General features: G+C 44.3%; 1 protein-coding gene across 8 annotated transcripts in view; it reads left to right on the forward strand.

Annotated features, from left to right (window-relative positions):
* Window positions 1–3505: 3505 nt before the first annotated feature.
* Window positions 3506–20884, forward strand: part of AGAP1 (ArfGAP with GTPase domain, ankyrin repeat and PH domain 1) — a 324567-nt gene continuing 307188 nt past the window's right edge. For 3 of the 8 annotated variants that reach the window (XM_030952239.1, XM_030952233.1, XM_030952240.1), the window contains exon 1: window positions 3508–3745. In XM_030952239.1, coding sequence (XP_030808099.1) covers window positions 3583–3745 — 163 coding nt within the window. In that variant the 5' untranslated portion in view covers window positions 3508–3582. Of the gene's footprint in view, window positions 3746–20884 lie in introns of all 8 variants that reach the window. The other 5 variants (XM_030952238.1, XM_030952236.1, XM_030952234.1 and 2 more) reach the window with 3 other exon arrangements.

Raw genomic sequence — 20884 nt, forward strand, 5'->3', positions numbered from 1 at the left:
AAGCTAGTGCTGCCTAATTCCCATTTCAGCAGCCAGGAAAGCTCCTCCACATCCCAACAAAGCATTAGGGGAAGGTGTCGCAGACATCTTTTATGGAAAATCCTTTCCTTAGGATTCTTCCTCCTGAGAAGCTGAGAGGCCTCAGGAACAAAATGTAAACAGTGATTGTCTGCTGCTGTGGAATGCAACAGGTGGGTCTGTGATTGGTCTCATGTGGTTGTTTCTAATTAATGGCCAATCACAGTCCAGCTGGCTCAGACTCTCTGTCCGAGACAGAAGCTTTTGTTATCATTCCTTTCTATTCTTAGCTAGTCTTCTGATGAAACATTTTCTTCTATTCTTTTAGTATAGTTTTAATGTAATATATATCATAAAATAATAAATCAAGCCTTCTGAAACAGGGAGTCAGATCCTCATCTCTTCCCTCATCCAAGAACCCCTGTGAACACCACCACAGGAAGGTACAGGCAGGGTTTAAATGAAATTCCATCAGAGTTCTCAATTTTCAAGATCTGTGCTTAAACATCATTTTACTGGCTTGTGAACCCTGCCTGCAACATCTCTGAGGAACTTTTGTGCAGTGATGTTTCCATTAAAGTGGACATGTCAGGCTCAGTTAGAAGGCAAAATGTCACTGTCCCTGTGCCTTGAGTCCAAGTGCATCAATTGTGACTCCCCAAAGTTCTTTCCTCCACACTCTGTAGGGTTTGGTGGGCAGACTGGGAACAGCAGGAAGAGGATAAGCCCTGTCATGTGATGGGAGATGGAAGTGTTTGAGCCAGTGATTCAGGGCTGCTTTCCAGTTCCTGGTACCTCCAGGAATAAGGCACCAGGAGCAGAAGGAAACCATCCAGGCTGGCTTTCTGTAGGCAGGGCAGTGAGTGGATCTGCCAGATGGGGAGGAGGAGGAGGAAGCCAGCACAGATGGAACTTTGTTCCAGCACAGAACCAGCTGCGTGGGAGAGCGGTGGGAAGCTTCACCCCTGGCAAGCTTTCACCCTCAGAAAGGAAAACCAGTGCCAGAAGGGTGACCCACACTGGGACCACTCTGTCTGCTGCACTTACAGCCCCTCCACACTTGTGAGATTGGCTGAGCTTCATCACCTTCCCAGATGGGCACGCTCACCTTGCCTCTGACAAAACCAGAGCCCAAAAAGCTGTGAAGTGCCCACGCTAGCCCTGCTCCCAGAGCAAAGAAAAACAAACCTGAATTCCTCACTGCTCACAGCAGAGCTGCCCAAGGCACTCTCTGCCAGCTCACACTAAAAGTTGGAACACTTTGGATTCCAGACCCTCCAGAGCAGAGTCTGAGAGCAAAGAGAGGGATCCAGCATCTCCCTGTGCACCACCAGCAGCATTTCAGACCAATCTCAGCTGCAAGCAAAAGCAAAATACTTATTGTTAAGGCCTTCTTCCCCAAGAAATCTATGTAAGCTGCAATAGTAGCTTATATTTTGCTGTGATTTTACAAAGCTTACACAAAAGGTATTATGTAGTAAAAAAAAATCAGGGTAGCATAGGCTTCATGGGAGGACTGCAGATGAAAATATTACAAAAAAGGCTTTCTATTAACACAGGGTTTTAATGCTTCAGTTATTTGTATGCAGTAGCTGCATTCATTTACAGCTGAGTCTACTCTGGGAGTTGTTTTCCATGAATTTTAGAGCTGGAAGAACACAAAGCATATGGCAGCAGTGGAAACAATCAGTCCCACATACAGCAGAGGCTGTTGCCTGACTCTTGGCTCTGCTGCTTGTTTTGGCATTTTCTGAGACACAATGTGAGGTAGTGCCTCTGCTCCAGATCAGGCTAGAGGGAGGAAAAGGGGAGAATTACAGCTTTCATCCAGATTTCTACATACATTTAGCTTGTTCAAACAGTTTAAGGTAAATGAAAGCAAAAATCCTCTTATGTTTCACAAGTTTTCATCAGCATCATTAATGCCCTGAGTGGCACTCACTAGTGGAAAGGGGACTATATTCTTCCAGCCTTTTAAATTTATTTCTTTATCCACTCAAGAATTTCCTGCTAGGATTACAAAAGAAAAACAAGAAAGGTGATAAAAACGATACCAATTTCTGCTGAGAAGGAGGAGGGAAGAAGACACAGGCATCTATGGCAGAATACCCCTGAACTGTTCACATGAGAGGAAGACAACTCCTGCAGCAGACATCAACCACTGCTGAGGAAGCTCCAGTCCCAGTGGCATCCAAAACCACAAACTCATACCACAGCTTGTTTGTCACCTCTATAGTTCTTTCTTTTTTTGGTGTAAACCATCACATCAAGAGAAGTTTGGGTTGGAAGGGACTTAAAGCTCATCTGATTCCACCCCAGGCCAGAGCTCTATACCCAAATAAAGACATTTTGGGGGGGGAAGTTATCAAAATTACTCCCTTCCTTCCTGTGGTTTATGTCAGTAGAATGAATGGATACAGTTTTCCTGAGGCTATCCTATACCAAGTTGTCCTCATGCTGTTTGCTATAGCAAAGTTTGCTCCACGTTTCACAGCTTTGGAGCTTAGATCCATAGAATATTGATCCTAAAAATGGATTAATCGAGGTCAGTGGCTGACAGTGACAGCTGGCTTGCAGCCGATATTGCAGATAACTCTGTGTAATGCCAACAGTGCTTCATTACTCCACCAGACATTCTGTACAAGTATTTCTGACAAGCCATAGAATTATAGGATGGTTTCAGCTGGAAGGAACCTTAAGCATCATCCCATTCCACCCCTGCCATTCCAGGGACACCTTCCACTATGCCAGGCTGCTCCAAGCCCCAATGTCCAACCTGGCCTGGGACACCTCCAGAGCTGGGGCTGCCATTCCAGGTGTGAATGGCGGACTTTGGGTGCAAATCTCCTACTTTCATCACTTTCGGGGCTCCAGCGGCGCGGGGGCCGGACTGACGGTGAGGGGCTCCATCCTTCCCTGCGGGGCGAGCGCTGCCGGGCGTTCCCGGGGGCGGGACCGGGACAGGCCCGGTGTACCTGAGGGGACGCGGAGCGGCGCCACCCCAACACTCCCTCAGCGCCTCCCTCAGGGACTACATTTCCCAGCATGCCCGAGGGCGGGGCAGCGCGGAGCCTGCGCGGTGACGTCGCCGAAAGGGGGCGTGGCCTGCGCCAGCGTGAAGCGGGGCGAGCGGGGAAGGACGCGGAGCGAGCGCGCGGGAGGGCGCGAGGCCGCGGCGGGGCTCCGACCATTGGCTGCCGCGGGGGCGCGCGCCTGCCGGGGGGCCCCGGCCATTGGCTGGGGGGCGCGCGCGCCGGCGGCGGCAGGACCGGGAGCCGTGAGGGGCTGAGGAGGCGGCGGGACCGCGACCGGCGGAGCAGGACCGCGACCGGGAGCGGGTCTTTGCTCCCTCCCTCCATGGGGCCGGGGGCGGCCCTGCCCCGCCCCGCCGCCGCCGTCGTGAAGTGACAGCGCGCTGCGAGGCCAAGGCGCTGCTGCCGGCCCGGCACGGGGCGGGGGGGAAGGGGGGTGTCCGGTGAGTGAGGCGGCGGCGGCGGCCCGGGCTCGCCCCCGCCGCCGCCCGGGGGTCTCGGCGTGAAGGGGCCGGAGCGGAGCGGCCGCGCCATGAACTACCAGCAGCAGCTGGCGAACTCGGCAGCCATCCGGGCCGAGATCCAGCGCTTCGAGTCGGTGCACCCCAACATCTACTCCATCTACGAGCTGCTGGAGCGGGTGGAGGAGCCCGTGCTGCAGAACCAGATCCGCGAGCATGTCATCGCTATCGAAGGTGAGACGGCGGCCCCGGCACGGCGGGGAGAGGGAGCGAGCGGCGCACGGTGCCCCAAAACCTCCCCCAACCCCCTGGCCCTGCATCCCCCAAAACCTCCCCCAACCCCTGGCCCTGCATGCTCCAAAACCTCCCCAGCCCATGGCGCTGTGCTCCCCCCAAAGCCTCCCCAGCCCATGGCCCTGCGCCCCGAAACCCTCCCGCAGCCCTCTGCTCTGCTCCCCCGCACCAAACGTCCGCCAGTCCTGTTCTCCGTCTCAAGCCTCCCCCAGCGCATGGCTCTGTTTATTCACACCCCCCCCTCCTTCTCCAAGACCACGGCTCTGTTTATCCATCCCCTCCCAGACCTCCTCAAGACCATGGCTCTGTTTCTTACCCCTCCCTCCCTGGTCCCCTTCTTCCCCATCATTGCCACCCCGTAAATAGCCCTGTCCCCTCCTCCATGGTCTTACTCCCCCTCATCTCGCAAGCCCATGGTCCTGCTCCCCACTCCCTCCATCTCCCCCTTCGCCCGTGCCCCCCAGCCCATGCCCGCGGGTTTTGGGGAGCAGCCGCCTCCCCGCTCCGGGCTGCCTGCCCTTCCTTCCTCCACCCCTCGTGGCTGGTGTTTTCAGGGAGCAGGAGGTGTTCCCGCTTGGTCCCCATCATTTCCTCGGCGCTGCATGTCCCGGGTGGGATTTGTGGGGTTTGGGATCCCTCTGTTGGGATTTCTGGGGTTTAGAAGTTGTTCTGCTCCTCGTCCGCTGCTGCTGTGCGGGAGAGCAGCGGGCTCCTTCGGGCTGGGGTACGGTGGGAAGGGTGATGCTCGCTTTGCCTGCGGAAGAGTTCGGGAAAATGAAATTTTCTCCGGCGCTGCCTGCAGCATGTGACGGAGACAGTGTGGGGCTGTGGTTTGGTGGTGTGAAGCGGGTAAACAAGACGTGCTGCTGGGTTACGGAGCGGTGTCGGTCTGTGCAGTAGTGTAAAAGCAGGTCGGGAGGCAAGATGGAGATAACAGCCCTCTAAGCTTAGATTTATGTGCGTGTATCCCCGCAGGAGCACTACAGAGGCTTGAACTGCTTAGGATGCACAAAATAAGGAAAGAAATCACCAGCGTAGGGAAGTGTGCAGATATTTTTTAACTGCCGGTGCAGTTCAAAAGAGCAAACGGTATTGGCTAGGAATATGTATTTTGTGGAGAAATTTATGACTTATTTTGCATGATAACTTGCTGAGCTTCACATCATGTGCTTTTCCAACTGGAGTATCCTGGCGCTGTTTTGGAAGGGATTCAAGGTAGCAGAGTGTGATGTACAGCAGCTGAGATAGAGCTGCCTAAAACTGTCTTGTGTTGATGGCCTAGCTGCTCTTTAAATGATATGTAATCAAAAAGTCCCGATGGAAAAGCTGCTATTGAGATTGTTGCCTGAAAGATTTATTTGTGTGCCTCTGAAGCAGTGGAGCTTGAATAGACAGACATCCTGGCTCTTGCAGTTAACATTTTGGGGTTAGTGTGTTGTGTGGCATGGCAGGGAGGCTGGCAGTGCCTGTCACTTATTACAGAGCAGTCCCCAACTCAGATCTACATCTGACCAAGTGTGTGCTGGAGATTTGTGCATATTCTCTGTTTTATCAGTCACTACTGAGATTGTGGTGTGGGGCTGTCCCCTCCTGCGGGTGCTTTGCCTTTTCTTTCATCTCCTGAGGAGTTTAAAACTTATTAATACATCTGCTGGGAAGCACTGTCCCCTTCTCCGTGCTGCTGCTGTTTGGATTTCTGTGGGATGGATGATGCCTGCAGCAGAGTGTTTTTTCAAGTGGTAATTAATACATGTTTCCGTGGTGTAAATGTGTTTGTGAATAAGATGCTTGGGCTCCAGTGATGTGCCAAGCTTGTGTGGAAGTGGGAGGAGGATGTGGAGCACTGGATGTAGTTATCTCCTTAGCATGTGACTCCTGATAGTCTTTTCATGTATTAATGATTTCTGTTACCTAACTGTGGCTCAGCTCATTTGTCAATCACAAAGACTTGAAAACCAAAATAGCACTCTAAAAAACATGTTTCAAGAGCTGAGAGGATGAGTAAAACCTTCACAGATAATTTGCTGTCTAACTTTTATTGGACACTGAGTCATGAGAGCAGTAGCTCTGATAGCTGGGAACGATTTATCTAGAAAATGAGTGTATTGTATGTCTTCTGAGGGCTCTTCAGCTAGCTCTTAAATATTTAAAAATTGAATAGTTACAGAGTTAGAGGTAAACAACAACTCCTCACCCCTTTGGATTACAACTCCACCAGGCTGTGTTTTTTGGTAAACCTCCTTTAGCTAACTCTTTCTCACTGATAGCAGCTTTTAAATCCGTGTGGTAGTGCCGTGTGTTGCATATAGGAAAAACAGACATTTGGGTTGTGGTGGTTGCCTTCCAGTTTTGCTGCAAAGAGCTTAGTGTTGTGCTGATAACTCCCCAAATCACAAAATCTTTTAACCTCAGGGTACTTGAGGTTCACTGACAGGAATTGTGGTGTGGTTGGCATGTGGCTGCTGTGAGAAAATATAAAGTGACTTCCTGGAAGAGTTCCTTCCACTGCAAGGAGAACTGTACCCCATAAAGAGAAGAGTATAGTCTTGTTAAGTTCAGGCTGCTTTTAACATCAACTCCAACCTACATGTGCTCCTTGAACTGCTCATTTAATACTCTCCTGCTCAAGAGAGGTTTGACAGCTCTGGAGAAGAACATGCTTGGAATTTTAAGCAATTTGGGACTTTCAGTGAAGTGGAGTTCCTATTACTGATTCCTAGAGTTTTCTTTCCTACGTAGAGTGGCAGTGTCTTTCCAGCACTTCAGGTTTTATTGGCAATGTCAACGCTCTTCCTTTTTACATTTGGAGTTCATAGGGGTGTCTGGGCATACTGCTGGACCAAAGATTGTTGAAATAATCTGAAATTCAAACTCCCCCCTCTGCAGTGTTGTTTATATTCAAGTGCAAGAGTGCTATCTAATATGAAGGGAGCAAGTGCTCAACTGGGTGCTGGATTGATTTGTCTTTACTTTTTTGCACAGAGATTTCTTGCCTTGTGTTATTCTAGTTACATGTGATACTGGATAAAACAGTTCTGGGGGATAGTGCTTCATTAGTTTTTCCTCAGTGGATGAAGGTGCTAAAATAAAAGTGGGCTGCTTCCAGGTTCTTGCATGTCTCAGAGTTGCAGAGCCAACAGTTGAAAAGCATTTGTTCTGTATTTTTTGTAGGAAGTTTATGCTAAGTAACCAATCCGTTTTACAGTAACTTAGACTGTTATATTAGTTTAATGATGGTGTAATTAATATTATTATCCTGTTACACAGACTTTACCATAGTAAAATCTGCCTTCCCATGTTCTGTAGTTCACAGCACCACTGCTTGGTCAACATTAAACATTCCTTATAGCAAGTATGTTGTGTGCTTAGAAACAGGGAGAGAAAATGTGAATTGCCTTCAGTGGGCTTTGGGGTACTGAAAATATCCAGAGGTTCCATGGTGTGGTGATCTGCAAGGGTGGGTAACAGCTGAATATGTCAGTTCCAGTTTCTCACCATCCAGGCTCAGACCAGCACTATATTTTTATAAACTTTAGCAAGATGGAAAACCAAGGGAAGATGGTGAAAAATCTGATTTTTAATGCTTCACGAAAAGACTTTAAAAAACTTCAGCCAAGATGATGTACACATTATTAATAGTCTATAAAAATACTCATATACTTAGTACTAACATGCTGATGCAGCACGTGTTGAGCATCTCAAGTAATTTTTATTTATTTAAGGGGAAATTATTGCTTTAATTGGTAAGAATGCCATACCAGACATCATGCAGGTATGAACTGCTGTGTTCCAGAGCATTTTGTGATCTTTATTCTAGTTTTTCTGTTAAAAGTAATTTTTAAAAAGGTATGTTGTACATGCTAGTTTTAATTTTGAAATGATGATGATTATGTGATTATGAAGAAATAATCTAAGTCTTAGGGGAAATGAGATTGTACATTGGAAATAACTTGCTCAAGGCAGTGCAAAGATACACTGGCAAGTGTGTGGGTGGGAGAAAATGGGAGAAGGTACAAACCTTGATTTATTTTTTTCCTTCTGGTCACTTTTAAAAGTACTGTTTGCTGAAAATAAAGTAATTCAGGGTGGAGGTAAAACTCTTGAAGTACATGAGCCTTAGAGGCATCTGGTTGTTGTAGCTCTCCAACTTTACAGCCCCTTGGATGCTGGCATTGAGTCTGTTGAGAGCAATGTTACAGCAGGAGCTATACTCAGTCTTGAGTTGAGGCAGCAGTGGTGTCTTAACACTTCTGCTGCTATTGAAGGCTGAGACTAGTTACTTGAAAAATGCCTGTGCTGCAAAAGCATTGTTCTCTCTAGGGAAATACAAGACTGTAACTGTTCCAGGCCAGCTTAGGCAGGGCTTGGAGCAACCTGGGGTAGTGGAAGGTGTCCCTGCCCATGGCAGGGGGTGCAATGGGATGGGCTTTAAGGTCCCTTCCAGCCCAAACCATTCTGGGAGTCTCTGGGTACTTGCCCTATTATTTCAGCACATCAAAGGAACGGTGGCATAGTTCAGCTATTTAGGCATCACTGACCAAAGCTGAAGAAACCCTCAGAAAATCACATAAAACAATTGCATCTAGAAACCACAATAGCAATTGGCCTCTTTGAGCTTTTGTTATGTTTGCATCTTGGAACTGTGGCTCAAACTGTGTAATTTGACAGATCAATCTGATTCTCCCAACAGCCATCTTGTTTCAGTTTGCTGGCTGAGCACAACAGAGCATGGCAATGTGCTGGTTTTGTTGGTTTGCTGAGGGATTAAGTCTAGGTGATTCAGGTGTGGGGAATCTGCCCACAGAGCTGGTGAGTAAGTGTATCCTGGTAAATTCTGAGCTTGCACAAACATGGTGAGCGTCGACTTGGGTGAGGATTGTTTCCTGTCACAGCTAGGGCAACGTGCTGGGGACAGGTCTCTTAATGCACTTTTCTGCTGATTGTGTGCCTGAAACTTCATGCCCTGAGCTGTTAACCTGCCTCAAAGGTAACATTCAGAAGGTGCTGAGGCCCTGGCACTGGGTGCCCAGAGCAGCTGTGGCTGCCCCTGGATCCCTGGAAGTGCCCAAGGCCAGGCTGGACAGGGCTTGGAGCAACCTGGCATAGTGGGATGGTCCCTGCCCGTGGCAGGGGGTGGAATTTGATGATCGTGAAGGTCCGTTCCAAACCATTCTGTGATCTACTCTTGTTGTCTGTAGGCCTGCAGTGTGAAGAAGTTGGTGAATGCAGCATGTGTTTTGCTGTTTGTGTGGCTCATATGCAAATGGAAAGATATTTCTTTTTAATGCTGAGGATGTCAGACTCCAACGTGTGGGTAAATGAGAACACTCAAATGTGTGATATTAACTGTACTTGCAGAGTAAACTAAAAACTAGGTTTGATAGTTGTGTCTGAAGTTCCTGGAATGTCTTATTCTGGCTTTAAATTATATGCTTCACTGCTGTTCTCTGCAAAAGCTGCATGATTAAATATCAGCTGCTTTTGAGCAAGCGCAGGAGACTTGCAGATCAAGAGGAAAGCCTTAAACCATTAACTGGTGAGGATAACTTCTTTCCCCGGGGCACAAAAGGAGACCTGCTGTGGATCAGCTGATGTTGACGGAGCAAACGTGTAGTGAGGCTTTGGAGTTTTCAGGGAGTGTGCTCGGCCTTCTCCACCGTTTGCTTAGGGGGATTAGTTGAAAGCAGCAGGCAATAATGCTGATACAAGGGTTCGTGCTGCTGTGTATACATACCACTGTTTTTATTTCTATTTAAATTGGCAAATGAGTCCTGCTCCCTAAGAGGGGCACTCGGCGGTGCAGCAGATAGCCCATTGGATTTGCTTTTGCTCAGCTCGGGCTCTTGGGAAAAGGAAACACTTTGGAAGCTGGGTTGCTGCTGTGTTTGTGTTCTGCATTGTACTGAGCACTAACAAATGGCTGTTGTGGTTTCCGGGAGGTGACAGCGGTGCTCAAGCTAAGTGTCTTCACAGGACTTATCTTCCAATTAGGAGAAATGCTTCTTTTCCAGCACTTGAAGTAGCCATAGGCTTAGCCTTAACTTAGCCACCTGAAGGAGTTGTATCTTTGAGGTTTGTATCTTTGATCATGCTGTGAAACCTCGTATTCCCACCTCAATTATGTCATTAATTGCTAATATTTAAGGGATGCACTTATAACTATAAGGCTGCAGTATGTTTGTAAGTGAAATTTAAAAATCCCACATTCTTTTTGGCTAATGAAAGAGGCTTGGAGTAGTGCCAGGCAGTTGAACAACTCCCCAGACTTCAGGAATACTCTGTTCTCTGCTGCGTCACCACTGGGATTGGTTTTGTCCTTACCAATGAGCAAGGTGAATGGTAGTGTTGATATTTTTAGCAAATCTTTGAAGAAAAGGTAATATAAGCTCCAGAAAAATCTCAGAACTCAGTTGCATCTCAACTGTGTGACCTTTTGCTGACAGTGCATTTCAAACATCCCTTTCTGCAATTGTTAGTTTTTATGTGAGGGGTTTTCTGGGTGACCTTCGTACACACGGCTTTCTATCAGTTGTGGAACAAATCCAAAATGATTGCTTAGTAATCTAAAGTGGATAAAGTTTTCTGTTCTGAAACAGCAAGTGGTATATTCAATAGTTTTGATAATCCTGATGTCTGTGGGAGTAAGAGATTTGTCTTCTGTTATATTAGTTTTTGTCCTTGACTGCCTTCAAGCACTGTTTGTACTTTGAGTCACCTGTATTGAGGGAGAACTGTGGCTCAGCTTCTCTTTTGTGTTCCTGCCTGTCCTCACACCATGAAACAGAGCAAAGGCAGTGCCAGATGTGGACAAGTTGGGATGTTGCTGATTTTTGATGTTTGACTTTTGTGATTTCTGTACCAATGGAGACTGAAAAGGAGGGTGATTTTAACCTGGTGTCTATAAGGAGAGACTTTTCAACTCCTTCCTAGTAGGTTTTGAAGTTGTTTGCAGTTAATTTGTGCTTCTCTTGTAATTGTGTTAAAGTTATAAATGCAGCATAAATCTTGTGATTTATGTTAGAAATAAGGTAATGTCTCACTTAGATGTATTTTGGCTACCAGGAGTCTATGATTTCTTAGAAAGTTTGTTTTAAATTTAGTCCCGAGGTGGAAACGGTGAGGATGTCAGGTTTCCTTGGTGGTGGTGAGTCCATTGTGGGCATCTGGCAATTCCAAAGCCCTCTGGAAGTATTTAATCATTTTTTTCTTAAGTGGGTAGAAGCAGATGTGTTACTTAATCAGTATGTGCACATTCAGCCTCATTAATGCAATTTCAGGATCCTGACTAATCTATTTGGAGCCTGCATAGTGGTACAGATGACAGGGTGTTAAGATAGTGGTGCATTTCTAAACCAGAGAATGACTTGTTCTTTCACTTTTCTTTCTTACTGCTTAAATAAGCTTCAGTTAACCACTTCAGGAAGCCAGAGCTAAAACCACAGGGTTGATCTGTGTGAAAGATGTAATTTCACTGTTTCCTTTGTAGCTTTACTAGTTTTCATAGTGGGATAATGAATGTAAACCCAATGATGAGACAGTTACTTTGTTTGGTAACTTCCCCTTTTATCCCAAAGAAAGATACAGGCAAGTAAAGGGACTCTGGGGAGCACTGGAATTCAATCTATAGCTTTGTGTGTATTGCTTTGTGTTTGTCTGTGAGAAGCTTAAATTTTCAATTTTTTCTCATTGTTTTAAAGGGATTGAGGGACTGTTTATAGCTTAGACCAAATCAATGCTCAACATGACTTAACTCAAAACCTCGACTTGGTAGTGCTTACATTTTCTATTAAACTAAAACCACAGATGCTGTTCCTTTTAGTAAATTCCTTATTAATTCTACCACTGTCTCTATAATTTACAACTGCCTTCTCCAGTTCCATAACCAGAGGGAGGGATGACACAGCCAGGCAGTCACTGTGGCAGGGTATTGTGGCATCAGGACTGGGTTATACAGATACAGCAGGTTCGAATGTGAGAGATCCTTATCTTTGTTTGAGCTTCTCATGCTCAGGACAGCAGCCAGGACGCCTGTCTTTTTGGTATCACAGCAACTGTGCTCTCCAGAGGAAATATGCTAAAAGCATGGCACTGGAATGCCCAGACAGCAATCATTTAAATGGATCCTATTTAACCAGGCAAGTGCTGCTGTGTCCGAGTTAACCCCTTGTGTGCCAGGAGCTGTCTGCATCACTTGGGCAACATCCCAGCTCAGGTGCCTGGCATGTGAATTTAGAGATGGCCAGTGGACAAATGAGGAATTTTGTGCCTGGTTGGGATAATCTTGGACTTGGAAGTTTTAGTGTTGAACTTGTCCTATTTTTCTTTTTTTTCCCCCCTAAATTCTCCCCAGTATCTGTGGAACCCTTTGTTAGAGCATCTCTAACAGCTCAAAGCTGCATTGATGATGTTTAGGTTGGATTTTAGGAAAAGGCTCTTCTCCCAGAGGGTGCTGGGCACTGCTCAGGCTCCCCAGGGAATGGGGACAGCCCCAAGGCTGCCAGAGCTCCAGGAGGGTTTGGACAACTCTCCCAGGGATGCCCAGGGTGGGATTGTTGGGGTGTCTGTGCAGACCAGGAGTTGGATCAATGATCCTTGTGGATCAGGATTATTCCAGCTCAGGAGATTCTGTGGTTCTGGAGGGTGACCTTGCTGTGCAAGATCAGACAGTGTTTGGACAGCTGCTGTTTTTCATCCAGCAGTGAATTTCCTCAAAGATAGATCAGTGCCAAACAGGGAAATGCTCCATAACTGGGGAGGTGAGGAGGAGATTGAAATGTCTAAGGCTGTGGATGGTTTGATAAACATGAAGTTGAAATACATGGCCAGGTCCAGGAAACAATCTTAAGTAGGCTTGCCTAGAAACTTAGGGAGGGTAGTTTTAGAGCTATGTAAATGCATTGTAGAAAGGATCTAGGAGTGTTCTCAAAGCATAAAAATGATTGTGGCTTTGCAGTTTAAATCTGCTGCTCTGAACTAGGTTAGCAGGTGCAAATTGATGGAATGGTCCTTTTCCCACCTGCTTTCTATACTGTTACAGCCAGAATTACTCATTCACTGAAATTCCTTGAGGTGGCTTGAACGTTTATAGTAATTTTCATGTCTCCAAGGCAAAAATCAGGTCATCCCTCAGCCTTCCCGTGGCAGCTGAAGCACACAAATGCAGCCAAGAAATCTATAAAGCCAATTTATGGCAGGAACCAATGGCACTTCTTGTCATAGACTTGGCCTAAGAAATTACCTGTGCTGCTTTCAAAAAGTTGATCTGACTGCAGGGTGCAAAGGATCTCTTGGAAACTCATTTCATCCGTTTAGTAATGCTGGAATAGCAAGAAGGAGTAATTGAGCTGCCATTGGATTCTTAGGTTAGAATATTGATGTATTTTCTTTTGTAAATTTATGTAATGGTCTGAGTTAGGCTTCAGTGACCGAGTTGTTCCTGATGTGGAAAGAGAAAACATTAATTAATATTAAGTCATAGTAAACTGTTACAGCCATAGTACAGCTCATGGAGAGGCCTGGTAGGTGTTTATATTTAGGTGAGGTGATGTGACATGACAAATTTGGCCTGCTAAGAAATAATCCAAAGTCAGAGATAGGCACTTACTATCACTGAAGTGACATACAGCTTAATATCTGCTGCTGTGGGAGGCAGGTTATGGAGCAGGTATGGAGAGAGAGAAAGATGGGCTGTAAATCTCTGATTTGGATCACTGTTGAGCACTAAAACTAGAATGATAGCTTGGAAAGTCTTAAGAGATGTATTTGATTGTGAGGATTCTGATAATAAAAATCACTTTGTCATGAATTGTACTATCTCTGTTTCTGGCCAGAAGGTGTTATTGGTTGTGCTGCCAAGGGTACAATTGTCAACTATCAAATCTAATAAAGAATGACAATGAAGGAAAATAATGTACCATTGCTGTCATGAACATAAAATCAATGATGTAGCAGAGTTTAAAGTGCTTTTGTAGTAAAGCTTTGTTCATATTTTCAATACATGCTAAAGAATTAATAGGATTATTTTCTTTCCACTGTGAATAAGCCGAGTAATAGTTTTCCTGCCTAAAATTAGTTTTGGATTGCTGTTCAGGCTTGGGGTTGAAAGATCTCTGGGAGTCCCTGGGCCAGCTTCTGAGCCCCACTGCACAGGGTGGTGACATGAATGATTGATGATGAGACTGTAAGAATTGACGATTGTGCTGGTATGTTCTGAATACAGCAAAATCTATAGCTGCAGCCTGAGTGCAGGTGGGACCTGGCTGGAGTGGTTTATCATTTTTCCATGGCAGTTCTGCTACTTGAATGGCAGTCTGTAGTTCCACCCTTGGAACTGAGTAAATGAAAGCAGGGAGGAGCAGAAACAAGCTGAGGAAAACGATTCCTATACCCTGAGGCAACTCATCCATTTAGTCCCCTTTCATTATTTTTCTCATGCAAAATAAGAGTCTAATTTTAACCTGCATTAATTAAGCTTCAAAAATGCCTCACCGCTATGAGGTTGTGGCATTTAAGAGCATCTGGATGTAGAACAGTGCATCAGTTTATGCATGGAAGGATCCGGCTGTTGGCTTCTTTGAAAATGAACTTTAGGTAGGGTGGGGCACAGCTTGCTGCAGCAAAAAGCTGCACTGAGTACCCGGGTGTGACCCCTCAGCTGGAGGGAGGATGTGGGTCGGTATCTGGGTGCCAGGTGATCAGTACCGACAGCAGACACCTGCCTCGATAGCTGCCTCATAGCTGATCAAGGTAGTATTGGAGCTGAGCTCAGGAGCCCTAGGTGGCTTCCAGGAAGAGACATCACTTCTCTGGGAATATTTTGCTTACTGGAACATCTTGCTGCCCGCATAATAGGATTCAGTCAGAGGATTGCTGGTTTGATTTATGATGCTAATTGGCGTGGTGGTTGATGTGAACTGCATGTACTAATTGCTCACTTGCTAATCCTCTCCAAATTATCTGACAAAAGCTTTTAGGATGGAGCATTACATGTGTTTTAAAACTGGTCTGCAGACGAATGTAAACAATTGGGGGCCCTTGTTTTGTTTTAAATGCCGAATTCAAGTGCTGGTCCATTTTAGTCCCTGTAATGTTAAAGGAGAAATTCAGTGGCTTTCATGTAGTCTCGTTGTTGTTCTTTGTGGGATTTAAACAACAGCTGAAAAAATATTTCAGAACATGCTTCCCCTCCCCTTTAAACTGGAAAATTGCCGTCATCTATATGGTAATAGTTTTTATGTGTTATCTATATGGTGAAGGCAGAGTATGTCTGTCTGTGCAGGTTTCTGTAATGGAAAACACGGTGTGCCTTTTGAGTTGGTCGTGGTGATGTCAGTGCAGCAAAAACTGCAGTGGGAAAACATAAGGAAGATAAAATGGAGATATTCATGCAATGTTGGGATAAAGAAGGTATTTTGGCTGTGATTCTGGTAGAGGATATGTGCTTTGACTATTTTACTGTGCAAACCAATGAAGTTTAATATAAACCAGAGAGATTTTGTATTTCCAGGCTGATAGGGAAAATCCTGATGTTAGATTATGGAATGCAGTAGTCTGAAGAGATGACTTTTACCTTTTCTTAAATAAGACAAGAGCTGTTTCAGGAGGGAGCTGATTCTTCAGATTGAGAATTGTACAGCCTGCTCTGTGTGAATGGGGAGGATTGCTTTGCTTCTGTAAGATATTGGATTAAAGTGGGTGTTTGACAAAATGAACATTAATCTATCTCAAACTTAATATTTCAAGGTGATTTAGACACTTTAATCATATCAAATTTTCTAATTTGAGCCTGACTGGCTTGCTCTCACAGCAAGCACTGAAACGAGATTACAGACAGCTGAAAGAAATTAGTCAATTTGGAAGCAAAAAGCATTTAAATACAGGTGTTTGGCTGTGATTTGAATACAGCCTGTCAACAGCAAGAGGCAAAATACCTCAGTGACCTAAAAAGTGCAAATATGTCCCTTTAGGGATTACTTGTTGTTAGGTAATGACATGTTATTAAAATTGAAGCTCACATTTATATCCCTTGATTTGCTAAGTAGGCCAATAGCTTTTTTAAAATCCTGGTTGATAAATGGGGAAAAAAATTTTTGTCAGAATTTGTAGGGATGCAGGTAACTACTGCCGGTGTTTTGGATGATTATTTTTGAAATTAATATGTAAATAAGGTGGTGTACTCAGGCTGAACCAGCTACCTGCTAGAAGCTTGAATACAAATACCATCATCTTGGAAGAAAGCAGCACTGGAGTGTTTTAGAAGTTGTCTGGTATTCCTGAATTCCACTGAAAGGGGCTGTCAGAGGAACCTGTGTTACCATGCAACGTGGAGACATTTCTCCTCCTTGCCTGACATTCTGCAGCTGGTTTTGTGTGGTTCTCACACTGTTTCTCTACTCAGCAGGTAGAAATATTGCCTGCTAGGTAAGTGGTGATATTTGATAAAAGCTGGTGAGTGATGCCACATTAGGGAAATGAAATATGGATAAATTACAGTTACAAATGGGATTAGATCTTTTTTCAAACAAGATCATTGAAGATGTAAGTAAAAAAAAAAAATCTGAAACAACAACCTGCTACAAACAGTTGTGTAAATCTGTGTTCTTCCTGAGAATGAACAGTGCCTCTGTCTCTTGTTTGCCTCTGTGAACTTGATGCCATCAATAAAAAGGCTGTTCCTAGCTAGGTATGTCAGCAGAGACTGGACATTTTTTGTCCTCAGGGTAATATATTCCCTGGACAGAGATTAAGGTATAGGTTTCACTGGGAATAGTGTGTGGAGAGCACTGCAGAGTGCCAGAAAAACCCTTTCCTACCCTGTGACTCTTTGTTTGGGTTGGTTTTTATTGTAACCACTCTTGGGTCCTTGGCTTGTGTGATGGGTCTGCTCTGAGGATCACCTCTGGATTGAGGAAAATTGTTACCTGTGGATGTAACAGGCACTTCTGACAGATTCAGGAGTTAAAAACTAAAATCAAGAACAAGTGCAGGGGGCTTCAACTTGAAGATACTTGATTGAAATTTACATAAAGGTGTAGAAAAGCAGCAGTGATGGCAACATGATCAGCAGTGATCGTCTTAAACGATAATACTGATTATGAACTGTCCTCTAGATTTTGTATTGCCAAATTGTTGTTGTATTACCATCCTATACAGACTCAAATAATAAAAAAGCAAAGAATTAGACAAGACTAATTTTGGTCCAGTTTTTAAAGCAGAATGTAAAACCTGAGTCTTAGGAGATAGTAGAGTAAGCATATTGAAAATGTGGCCTCTGTAGTAGTGACAGTGGCTCATCTGTTGGCATCCATGGTGGATTTTGTGTTTTGGGTGCTGTGGCCAAGCTACTGCAGGAGCAATTCCACATTGAGCAGAGGGAACTGAAAGCCCAGTGTGGTTGCTGCTGGCCCTGGAACTTGAATCAGTTGCTAAAAATGTACATGGAGATGTCTGTCTGTAACCCAAAACACCTGAGTGAAGAGCAATGGACTTGGAAAGGCTGAGAGCTGTGTATGGGGAAACTCAGTTAGGTTTGATGTCCTTGGGAATGTGGGCAGGTGGAAGCTCTGATGCTGATGAGGGATGTGACCATCATGGGGTGAGAGTGTGAGATTTGTTTTCTAGCTGTAATAGCTTGTAAGTAATTCCTGTAGAGCTGTAAGAATGGATCTCAACGGTCAAGATAGCTGTATATGCTTGAGCCATGGGATAGTGAGTGGTTTCCTCACTTGCAGGGAGCATTTTTTGCTCAATTTGCCTCCAAGCAGGACAAACATAGGTGATGGCTGGAATGCAGCAGCTTCAGTGTACATTGCTTTTACTCTCCCAGACTTCTTGAGTGCTTGCAGGCTGTTGGCTTTTGGAAGCAAAAAGAAACCAAATTCTTGTAATAGTCAAGGACAAACAGCTGTTCTGGAAGACTTTGAGATAGGAAGTAAAATGACATAACTTGAGAGAATTTTGAAGGCTTCTGGATTATCACTTTAGTGTGCTTGAATGTTGTGAAGGGATTTGCTGGATCCGGTTCTGCTTCTGGTCCCTGTGATTGCCAACTTTCAGACCAATTTCTATATTTAGACATCTATGTGTGCTATGTAATAATGAGCAGCTGATGTAAAAGCAAATATTTTTAACTGCTTGGCACTTTTTAAATTTGCTTCTTACATCCACTTGTCAGCAAATGTATGAATTTGGAGTTAATTTTTACCTGTTTAAAATAAAACCCAGTGTACTAATTCCTTTAAAAGAACAGTAAATCAAATTTCTTGTATTTATGTTGCATTCAAGTGGCAGGTGATGGGGAGTATTCCTAAGAAGTAATAGATAAGGGCTAATGACAAATTGTGGTACAAGATGGAAATAATTGAGATTGAAAATCAGATCTGTTCTCTGTAACATGTTTTTCATCCAGGGGCTGACTTGCATAAAGGCAACAAACTGAGCTTCTGCTCTTTGTTTACTCTTGAGGAGGTGGAAGCTTTATGTTGAGAAAAGGACTCAGAATTTGTTGTCTTCTTATAACATGTGGCTGATTGCTAATCTTATGGAAATGATGTATTGAGCAGATGAGACCTGATTAATAATAAATAAAGATGCTGAGAGTGATGGGGGGGCGAAATTAAGCTTTTATTTTAATTCTTTTTAAATCCTCACAGAGTAAAGCCTCTTTAAGCTAGTCAGGTAAGCATAGTCCGTAACCTGAGGATTATATTACTCTGCTCCTTTGTGCCTCAGAATTACTACAGCCTCCATTCAACTTGAATTCAAAATGAGGTGATGTGCTGCTTGATTCCCAGGTTGGATTTAGCTGAAAATAATACTAGAAATGTGCAAGACTTGTGGTAAAGTTGAGCAGCAGAATATAAACTTGCTAAAAACAGATGCAGATCTTCACAGCCCTCCGAGAGCGTAGTTGAAGAGTGGGTGAGCCTGTGATATTTCATTTAATTTGCTGCTGCAGAGCTGATAGGCTGGTGGAGGGCTCTGGGCTCTGTTTGGTGAATTGCTGTCTTTCACCTAGATGTGCTTTTCCTCAAGGAGCAGAGCAGGGTAGGATGCTGCACAGAAACTTTTGCTGCTGAGCACCTCAGTGTAAAATAACTTCCAGGCCCTAACAAACTGGAACCTGTTTCTCTGGGAGAGAAGGTCCTTCCAACCCAAACCATGTTAAGGAAAGGAAATCTAGTCTTCATTCCAAACATTTGATTAACCTTGACTGTGCAGAGTTTTTCTTTTTTTGGAAGATGGTCAGGTTGTCTGTTAGACTTGTGAGTGAAAGAGACAGTTTGTTACAATCTCAACACCCCCTGTAGTGGAGAACAAAGGATTTCTCTAACTTGGAAAATCTGTATCCTAGGTTTGGCTGAAATCAGGAGCATGTTCCTGAAGTCAGGCAGTTGTCCTATGCTAATGCTGCTCGGTGTTGGCTACTTTGTATGGTGTAATCTAAGTAATTTTGTAATTAATGGGTGACTGTGGTAATCCCTTAATGGTGAGATAATTGCAGCAGCACTTAGAGGAGCAACTGTTGGCCAAAACACACAGTTAAGTTTTGCATTGGGTAGCTTGAATTTTGTGGGAAATGATTATTTATCCCCAAGTTCATGAGTGCTTGAGTCCCAAGTATATTGGACTCACTCAATCCCTTTTCCCTGTCTGTCTGCACTACAAAATCAGAGGGCTCTGTAGCTGATTCCCTCTGTCAGTGACTGGGAAACCACAGAGTGCTGTGCAGATGAGAATTCTGCCAATATAAACTTTCCATGGAAACAGTTATCAGGAAGTTTAATTGAATGAAAAAATAAGCTAACAGGCCAGTCTAGATCAGCCTTCTCATGTTGTCCTAATGCTTCTTTTTCCCTGGCTAACCTGATACTGAGGTGTTTGAGTAGTCTGATAATGGATGAGTGCAGATAGAGCCCAGTCAGAGCAGTAACCCTGCTCAGAGCATACATCATCAGCTTTTCAGAAATGTCATCTTCTATTGCAGTGAAAAACACAGGGTTCATGGCTTCAGGTTTTTGGTACATGTTAAATTTGCATCACAGCTTACAAAGCTTTAGTGAAAGATTCTCTGCATTGCTGTACAATCGCCCATATAATTTTCACCTTTTATGTTGAAGATATGATACCAGGGGTTAGGAACTTGAAGCATTAAGTGCTTGTGAGCAGAATGCACAGTTCACAGGATTTCAGGGTAAATCAGTGAGTTTTCTATGCTGTTGTACTTGCAGTAAAGCTGGGAGTGTTGGAAATTTCACTTACATTATTTTGTAAATCCTCAGGGTTCAGATCATGTGTTGAGATTTTTTTTTAAATTGTAGAAGTGCTGAATGGAGATAAATGGTCTCACCAACTGTAATATGTCTGCTACAAATACTGTGCTGCATTTCTGTGCAATTTCTTTCCATCTACTTGTTCTAAAACCTTTCCTAAAACCTGTGGTTCTCATATTGATACTATCAAATTCTAAAATCTAAACTTACAGAAAAATGTTGCAGTGATGAAAGAGTTGCAAATTTTGAACAGTGTTGCCAAATCCAAGGCAATCTGATTTCTAATGTGTTACTCTTGAATATTCAGAGTATGCAAACAGGAGGAAGCTTTCTCTTACAAAGTTTGTGTCCTTTGGGGAGTGAGAGACATCTGAGACAAATCTGTTGATATCATGTTACTGAATTTCTGCTAGATAGCTATTAGTTAAGCTGTATAAATTTTTTTTTGGTTTAAAAACAGATTTCAAGTCGTCAATTCATATTTTCTGTTTTAAATTGGTATTTTGTGCTTGGAGATGGAAGAATGGCTTGGAGGTGTGAGTAAAACACCAGATCTGGTGCTCTGGCAGTGGCAGGGAGATCTCACTGCAGAGGTAGCTTTGTCACTCAGTGTGAATCTTTACTGATGAGTATTGTGAGACACCTCAGCCTTCAGTAAAGAATGCTCATCCCCATTAAACTCAAGCACCTTCCAGGTGACTTGGATCTTAATTTCTAGGTGAGGTTTAAAGAAAACACATTCTGACTTACTGCTAGGAGCATTGGCCTTTTTAAAATGCGTGCTGCTTGCAGCTTCTGCTAATTTTAG

Source organism: Camarhynchus parvulus, chromosome 7, assembly GCF_901933205.1.
Source record: "Camarhynchus parvulus chromosome 7, STF_HiC, whole genome shotgun sequence".
In the NCBI taxonomy this organism is placed as follows: Eukaryota; Metazoa; Chordata; class Aves; order Passeriformes; family Thraupidae; genus Camarhynchus; species Camarhynchus parvulus.